Below are 7,696 nucleotides of genomic sequence, written 5' to 3'. Positions count from 1 at the left end.
TGGACACTAACGCTGTTGTCAGACGGGCATGGGAAAAGGACATCACAGCGTTTCTTGCGTCTCAGTCACACACATTGTTTGCACGCGACCCGCTTCTTGAACTGAAACTTGACGACAGTCCGGATGGAATAGCGAGGAGGGAGCAGGCTGGCGTCTCGTCAACAGCGTCGCCACTGTGTGCTGCGAGCCCCATGAGCGCATGGCGGCGAAGATCAGAGCTTCAAGACGATGTCAGGGCGGAGGAGAGGCGTCATCACACGGGGGACCCAGCTGAAAGCAGGCTGCTTCTGTTCTCTCCCCTTAGGTGTGCAGCAGAGGAGGAGGAGGAACAAGTAATCATTGGCCGGGATGTGACTTACCCCGATAATGACGTGCTTGGTCTTCATAGCCTGGGGCAGGCCGTCACGGGGATGGAGCATTGCTTCTCAACCCCGCGCCTCATCCCCACCCCAGAAACTCACACAAGCAGGCGTCAAGCGGCGTCTCAGGTCACCACGGGTTGTGCAGTTGGTTTGGCCGCGCAAGCGCTTTCGCCGGTTCAACAGGCAAACAATGCCCCATTCCGCTCCTGGAATTCTCGCGAGCAGCAGAAGGTGGGGGCAGTGGCTGTTTCCACGGGAGGTGTACTCCCGGAAGCCGTCGATAGTGGGTGTGCTGAGAGGGCTTCACTTTCTCAGGGAGCCGCCAAGGAAGCATTGGGTCCATTCCCAAAGGATGTTGTGATGGGGCAGGGGGATTTGGGTGAGGGAGGGAAGGAAGATGCCTTTGCCTTGCCGTTACCCTTATCGACAAGGAAAAGTGGTGGCTGTGATGACGAAGATGCTCCTTTATTTTGTCGAGTCACACCTGTTGGGCGGCGAGGTGCCGTAGGATGAGCCCATGCCACATGTGGGAAGCCGCATTGCCAACGTGGCGCGCAGCAAGGCAAATGATGTGTGGCTCATGACGGCCGTCGTGCACGTGGCGACGAGTGACTTGGGGAAGCACTACGAGACGCTGTACAGGCGGCGGGGGGCGGCAATTCGTGTGGACCCTCGAATGGCGGTGTGCCCCTTTTGCCACCAGCCAACGTTGGCGGACGTTGTGATCTTTGGGTGCTCCCACACCTACCACGCCAACTGTGTGATTGGCTACCTCGCTGGCGAGGGTGTTCTGCTCGTGCAGCCAGCCGATGTTGATGTTGGCCGCTTTTTCAAGCACCCGGAGGAATACCTGAGGCCGGGCTCGCGGAAGGTGTCGCCTCGCTGCCTTGTCTGTTGTGAGGTGCGCGGGGCAGTGAAATAATACCCCGGAGCCGCGGTCCGTGTTGAAGTGATGAAACGTGTGTGGCTGCGGCCGTGAAGTGTGGCAATTTGACTTGTGCGTTTGGCGCCTGCAGCTCCCTTGTTTTCTGTTCAGCTGCCTTTTTCTTGCTGGAGCTTTTTTGCATTTTTCTTTTTTGTTTTTATTGTTGTTGCCTTGTGTGATAGCGAGCCGGAACGGAGGAGGCGGGGCGGGGGCTGCAGCACGGAGCGGCAGCACGACAGCATGCGGCGAAGCGTTATCCGGCTGCGCAAGGAGTTCTTGGAGCGCAAGCAGAACGAACGCGTTCACGAGGCGATCCATGCCAGGAAGGAGCAGTTTCGTGAGGCCGTGAGCAACGCCACGCCGCTCCCGGGACATCTCCGCAAGGACGCGTTAGCCCTGAAGAAGTTCACGGAGCTGGACGACGACCAGACGAGGACACTGCAGACCAGTGTGGACGACGAGTACGCCAACGCGGGTGTGGAAGACCCGCGCGTTCTCGTCACGACGTCACGAGAGCCGTCACAGAAGCTGCTGGAGTTTGCGAAGGAGATTCGGCTGGTCATTCCCAGCGCTGTTCGTATGAACCGCGGCAACCTCAGCGTCCGTCAGCTCATGGATGCGGCGCGGCGGGGGCAGTACTCCGATGTTGTTGTGCTGCAGGAGTCGCAAGGCGTCCCCGATAGCCTCACCGTTTCGCACCTGCCACTAGGGCCGACTGTCGTCTTCACAATACATAATCTTGTGACACGGCACGACATCCAGGACGTTGGCACGATGTCTGAGCAGCACCCGCACTTGATCTTTGAGAACTTCACGACGAGGCTGGGTCGCCGGGTGCGGGACGTGCTGAAGTTCCTCTTCCCCGTTCCGAAGCCTGACGCCACGCGCGTCTTGACGTTCGACAACCAGAATGACTTTGTGAGTTTCCGCCACCACACGTTTAGGGCGGTAAAGGGGAGGGAGGTGCAGCTGACGGAGGTTGGCCCCCGCATGGAGCTGGCGCCGTACCGCATCACACTGGGGACGCTTGAGATGGACGACGCCGAGACGGAGTGGGTGCTGCAGCCGTATATGAACACGGCGAAGAAGCGCCGGCTCCTGTAAAGGGGCCAGGCTTATGGGCACACATGCATGCCCCTGTTGCCTGGAAGAGGGATCTTTCTGCTGAGTCGTGCCGCGCCGATGGTTCGTGCTCGTTTAATCAAACGCAAAAAAGGCCCTTGCAGTGCACACCAGCATAATTTGTGAGGATAATGAACCGGTGTCCTGCAAAGGAGAAATATGACCACTCCCTTTACTTCGGAGGTCTGCGGCTTTTTTTTTTCCACCTCTCCTCATTTCTCTTTTATCTTTTATTCTTCTCTTATATATATGTGTGTCCGCATGCGAGGAAGCAGGAGAAAAAAAATAGTTTTAATTACCATCACAAAACAGGAAAGAAGTAATGCTGCGCTTCTCACTTCCCTTATTTGCCGCTGCGGTGCCCAGGGTGCTCATTACCGGCGGTCTGGGCCAGATCGGCACCGACCTAACTCTTGCACTGCGTGAGAAGTTTGGCGCCGACTCTGTCCTGACGTCTGACCTGGTTACGCCACCGGAAAAGCATCCGCTTGCGGGTGGGAAGGGATACCAGCACCTTAACTGCATGGACCGTGACGCCTACGAAAAGTTGGTAAAGGACTTCAAGCCGACGTGGCTGTTCCATCTTCCGGCGATCATGTCCGTTCGCGGCGAGGCAGAGCCGCAGCTGGCAATGAACCTCAACATCAATTCGACACGCCACGCCCTGGACCTTGCGCGTGACTACAAGATGCGCTGCTTCATCCCCAGCACGATCGCCGCCTTTGGAGACAAGTGCGGCAAGGTGAACACGAAGGACGACACGATCCTGAACCCCTCAACGGTTTACGGTGTCACCAAGGTCTTCACGGAGATGATTGGCACATACTATCGTGAAAAGATGGGCACGGACTTCCGCAGCGTGCGCTTCCCCGGCATCATCTCTGCCGCGACACTCCCCGGTGGCGGCGCCACGGACTACGCCATTCATATGTACCACTGCGCATTGCTGGGCAAAAAGTACGTCTGCCCCGTTCGCCGTGATGAGCCGCTGCCGATGCTGTACATGCCGGATGCCCTCGGTGGTGTCATCAAGCTCATGGAGGCGTCCGACAGCTGTTTGAAGCGGGCGGTGTATAATATCAGCGGTTTCAGCTTCACTCCGGAGCAGCTGCGGGCCAGTATTGAGGCACGGATGAAGCGCCCGTTGGAGGTGGAGTACGTCGAGGGGCCTGCGCAGAGCATCGCGCACTCGTGGCCTGACTCCCTGGACGACTCTAACGCCCGCCAGGACTGGGGCTACGAGACGAAGTACGACGTGGACAAAATGACGGACGACATGCTTCGCCAGATCCCGGTTCTCCACGGGCTCCCGTCGCTGTAGAGGGGGCTGATCCTGCCATGCTCCTTTTAACTAGGCGCCCGCATTGTTGTAAACTAATTATAAAATAATTTACGAAAACGAAAACGTTACTTTGGTTCTTTTTAAACAGCAAAAAACTAAGAATAAAAAACGGGTGTGGCGGTTTGGGGCTTTGGTTCAATTTTTTTTTTTTTTTTTTTGGGCCCGTCGGCTGAGACGTCTTTCCTACTGCGTCAGTCGCTTGGTACTGAGTGCGGCAGACACGTTGGTGCGGAACTGAAAATAACGAGCACGGACACATCGCTCTTTTTTTTGGTGCTCGGGCTGCCGTCGTACCTGGGGCCGTTCAACGGCGTAAATGTGGTTTTGTTTTTAAAATACTTTGGCATCTTGCCTTGTGGTGATTTGCTGCCTTCAAAAGGCCATAAGGAGGATATGTGGCGTCTGTTGCAGGGGCCCGCCATCTGTTGTTGTGGCTGTCTGACTGCCCTGCCGGTAATGCCTATTTTGCCTTTTGTCCTTGTCCTTCTTTGTTTTGTGTGTGTGTCTGTGGTGCTTGCTTGCAAGGGCATAGGACACCAGTCAACAGTTGAGGAGCACTTTCTTTGCCCCTTTGCTGTGAACGGGAGAAAACACATACATTGCCTTTGTTTTGCCTGCGCGAGGGAGTCGAGGGGTCGGTCGTTGTTGTGGTTCTGTGTGTATGTTTGTGTGCGACGCATGGGGCGGACAGAAACGGAGGGCAACAACAGTGGTGAGGTGCAACAGGCGGTGTCAGAGGGCACTTGTCTGTTGGAGAGCACGACACCCACACGGAGGCTGGAGCTCGGTGGTGAATCAGCCGGTGTGGACACTAACGCTGTTGTCAGACGGGCGTGGGAAAAGGACATCACAGCGTTTCTTGCGTCTCAGTCACACACATTGTTTGCACGCGACCCGCTTCTTGAACTGAAACTTGACGACAGTCCGGATGGAATAGCGAGGAGGGAGCAGGCTGGCGTCTCGTCAACAGCGTCGCCACTGTGTGCTGCGAGCCCCATGAGCGCATGGCGGCGAAGATCAGAGCTTCAAGACGATGTCAGGGCGGAGGAGAGGCGTCATCACACGGGGGACCCAGCTGAAAGCAGGCTGCTTCTGTTCTCTCCCCTTAGGTGTGCAGCAGAGGAGGAGGAGGAACAAGTAATCATTGGCCGGGATGTGACTTACCCCGATAATGACGTGCTTGGTCTTCATAGCCTGGGGCAGGCCGTCACGGGGATGGAGCATTGCTTCTCAACCCCGCGCCTCATCCCCACTCCAGAAACTCACACAAGCAGGCGTCAAGCGGCGTCTCAGGTCACCACGGGTTGTGCAGTTGGTTTGGCCGCGCAAGCGCTTTCGCCGGTTCAACAGGCAAACAATGTCCCATTCCGCTCCTGGAATTCTCGCGAGCAGCAGAAGGTGGGGGCAGTGGCTGTTTCCACGGGAGGTGTACTCCCGGAAGCCGTCGATGGTGGGTGTGCTGAGAGGGCTGCACTTTCTCAGGGAGCCGCCAAGGAAGCATTGGGTCCATTCCCAAAGGATGTTGTGATGGGGCAGGGGGATTTGGGTGAGGGAGGGAAGGAAGATGCCTTTGCCTTGCCGTTACCCCTATCGACAAGGAAAAGTGGTGGCTGTGATGACGAAGATGCTCCTTTATTTTGTCGAGTCACACCTGTTGGGCGGCGAGGTGCCGGAGGATTCGTACCCGTGACGGATTCCGCAGGACCCCGATTCACTGCAGGCATGCGAGTGGAGGGACGGTGGGGGTGTCGATGGTTTGGTGCTGTGATTACCGAGGGTGAGCAGAATGGGTACGTGCAGCTCCGCTGGGATGAAGATGGCTCCTTGTTGCATGTGAAGGTTCGAGAAGTTCGACTACCGCAGGATAAATGGAGGATGAATGGTAGGAGGACAAGGAGTCTGCTGAACACCCCTTCTGTCATGACGGCAACACAGTTGGTGGAGCTTGTGGAGAATGAGACCCCACATCCGGAGTTGTCGGTGAAGGAAGAGTTGGGGCTGAACCCCCTGGACGAGGATGTCGGAGTAAGCCCATCGTTCCTCACACTCTATCTTACATCGGCAGCGCTGTCACAATTGGCAGGGAAGGGATGCGTTCTCACCCAGCTGATGGAACGGGGCACCTTGATAGTGGAGCTTCCTTTAAATGTGGAGTCCCTTTCATCGAATTTCTCATTTGGTCAGCGGCGAACAGGAGAGAAACGTTTTTTTTTTGTCGTTGCAGAGGACGATGTGAAGAGGGACGATGGAATGATTATAGCGGTAGCACACGCCATGGGTCTTTCTGCCGTTTCCGTGGGGTGGCTGGAGGAACTCGAGGTGGATGTTGCGGGAGGGCGTCCACATGTGTGCATTCCGAAACCGAAACACCTCATTGGGCAGGACAACGATACTTTTGTGCGATGGCGGCTGCTTTCTTCAAAGGAAGAACGATTCCTCAGCCAGAAGAGGATTTACGTTGCAGGGGAAGATGCAGAAATTGCGTTTCTTCTCCAAGTATGTGGGGGCACAATCACGCATCAACTACCACCGGATGGGGACTCTCCCCCGCATTATTTGTATGTAGCTCCCGGGAAGCGGGCGCAGATAACCACTAGTGTCACCTCTGTGGCACTGTTAGAGAAATCATGGTTGTTTCACCGCATCCACGAGTTTTTTCTTGCGCTTCCCCCATCGCGAAATGGACGGAGTGACGCTGGCGTTGTCATCAACTCGCTTGTTGCCAGCCCAGTCTCTGGTGTCAAGCGCCTCCGAGATAAGACGGAGGAGGAGGCGAGGACAAGGGTAGCAGAGGCTGTGCCGTTATCGCCGGCAAATGCAGATCGAGGGTCGAGTCGTGTGACGTTCACTTCGGGTGGCGAGGTGCTTACGGTGCTGGAGGGTGAGGACTACTACTTTCGCATGCCGCGTGTGAGCGGCAGCAGGATGCATGATAGGAACAAAAACGAGGCACCGGTGGTGGAGCTGGGGCGCGTGGTACGTCTTGGCGGGGATGATGTTGTGACATTGCTGCTCTACGAAGTGAAGTACAGAGTTCTGCGCCAAAACCCTCACACAGGAAGCCTTGAAAACCAGACAACGGTGTATCTGGGTTCACGCACCGCAACAGTGCCGTTGGAAAATCTCATCTTCAGCATCCCCGTTTACGTTGTTGATGCCTCACAAATGCAGCACATGTATGTGCTTGAGTCGCCCCCTAGAGGTGTCGATGCAGCTGCTGTTGGTGGTGGTTGTGCCGGGAGTCAGGGAGTTCGTATGAAGGAGGCAATGGACGAGGAACCTCCGTACAGGTGTCGTACAGACGAAAAAGCGTCTCCTGCTCTGTGTCCCACAGGACCGTCGTTTGTTTTGGCGTCAGGGGACGTGCACGCACGGTCTCCGAATCGTGAAGGCACTGTGCTAGAGGAAATTAAGGTGAATGGGTGTAAAATACGCCCTGGTGTGGAAGTGTGCTTTCGTGACTATTGTTCCTTGGCGGGGATGGCAGCTTCTGCCTCTGAGGGACGAAGTACGGGCTGTGTTCAGGCGATTCAGTGCGTGGCGAATGGCGTGGTATTGGTATTGCATAGGACAAATTTAAGTGATGACTCTGGAATGCCCAAAATGGTTTTGATAACACCAGACATGGTAACAGGAATGGCATAGATTTTTGTGTGTATTTTTTTTTGTGTGTGCGTGTGTGGCTGGGCCTGCCCTTGCCTCTGTTCTCCACCTCCTTGTAAAGGTGTAGAGGCGGCGTGTCAAGGCGAGGGGAATGGGTGACCGCGCGTGAGGTGCGTTTAGTGGAGAAAAAGGAGGAGGAGGAGGGGGATGAGAAGCGGGTGGAACAAAGGGTAAAGTAAAAACCCCAACACACACACAAAAAAAAAAAAAAAAAATAATGATAATGAAAGAAAGGCGGAAATCAATGCGCTTGAACGGTATTTTTTACGCCACCGTCTGTTC

At 55.7% G+C, this 7,696-nt stretch overlaps 5 protein-coding genes across 5 annotated transcripts, besides 6 other annotated features; all 5 read left to right on the top strand.

The window, feature by feature from the left end:
* Positions 1 to 1,212: a sequence feature (heterozygous, Esmeraldo-like haplotype).
* On the top strand, positions 192 to 875 carry Tc00.1047053511753.150 (hypothetical protein, conserved; the record flags this gene model as incomplete). The annotated part of the gene is made up of 1 exon (XM_807814.1): positions 192 to 875. The coding sequence occupies one exon, from the start codon at positions 192 to 194 to the stop codon at positions 873 to 875; it is 684 nt and encodes a 227-aa protein (XP_812907.1).
* Positions 880 to 1,284, top strand: Tc00.1047053511753.140 (vacuolar assembly protein vps41, putative; the record flags this gene model as incomplete). Its single annotated transcript, XM_807813.1, has 1 exon — positions 880 to 1,284. One exon carries the CDS (start codon positions 880 to 882, stop codon positions 1,282 to 1,284), a length of 405 nt encoding a protein of 134 aa, XP_812906.1.
* Positions 1,213 to 2,430: a sequence feature (areas merged during assembly that could not be assigned to a particular haplotype. This can correspond to areas where the two haplotypes were merged or to regions with more than two copies in the genome that were merged during assembly.).
* Tc00.1047053511753.130 (U3 small nuclear ribonucloprotein (snRNP), putative) lies at positions 1,528 to 2,391 on the top strand (the record flags this gene model as incomplete). The annotated part of the gene is made up of 1 exon (XM_807812.1): positions 1,528 to 2,391. One exon carries the CDS (start codon positions 1,528 to 1,530, stop codon positions 2,389 to 2,391), a length of 864 nt encoding a protein of 287 aa, XP_812905.1.
* Positions 2,431 to 7,696: part of a sequence feature (heterozygous, Esmeraldo-like haplotype) that runs on past the window's edge.
* On the top strand, positions 2,732 to 3,730 carry Tc00.1047053511753.120 (L-threonine 3-dehydrogenase, putative; the record flags this gene model as incomplete). The annotated part of the gene is made up of 1 exon (XM_807811.1): positions 2,732 to 3,730. One exon carries the CDS (start codon positions 2,732 to 2,734, stop codon positions 3,728 to 3,730), a length of 999 nt encoding a protein of 332 aa, XP_812904.1.
* Positions 3,889 to 3,909: a sequence feature (AT_rich).
* Tc00.1047053511753.110 (hypothetical protein, conserved) lies at positions 4,145 to 7,396 on the top strand (the record flags this gene model as incomplete). The annotated part of the gene is made up of 1 exon (XM_807810.1): positions 4,145 to 7,396. The coding sequence occupies one exon, from the start codon at positions 4,145 to 4,147 to the stop codon at positions 7,394 to 7,396; it is 3,252 nt and encodes a 1,083-aa protein (XP_812903.1).
* Positions 7,536 to 7,577: a sequence feature (CT-rich).
* Positions 7,612 to 7,633: a sequence feature (AT_rich).

The sequence above is a fragment of the Trypanosoma cruzi genome, genomic scaffold (assembly GCF_000209065.1).
Source record: "Trypanosoma cruzi strain CL Brener 1047053517161 genomic scaffold, whole genome shotgun sequence".
NCBI classification, from domain to species: domain Eukaryota; phylum Euglenozoa; class Kinetoplastea; order Trypanosomatida; family Trypanosomatidae; genus Trypanosoma; species Trypanosoma cruzi.
Note: the sequence above shows the minus strand (reverse complement) of the source record. Positions and strands in the feature narration are given on the sequence as shown.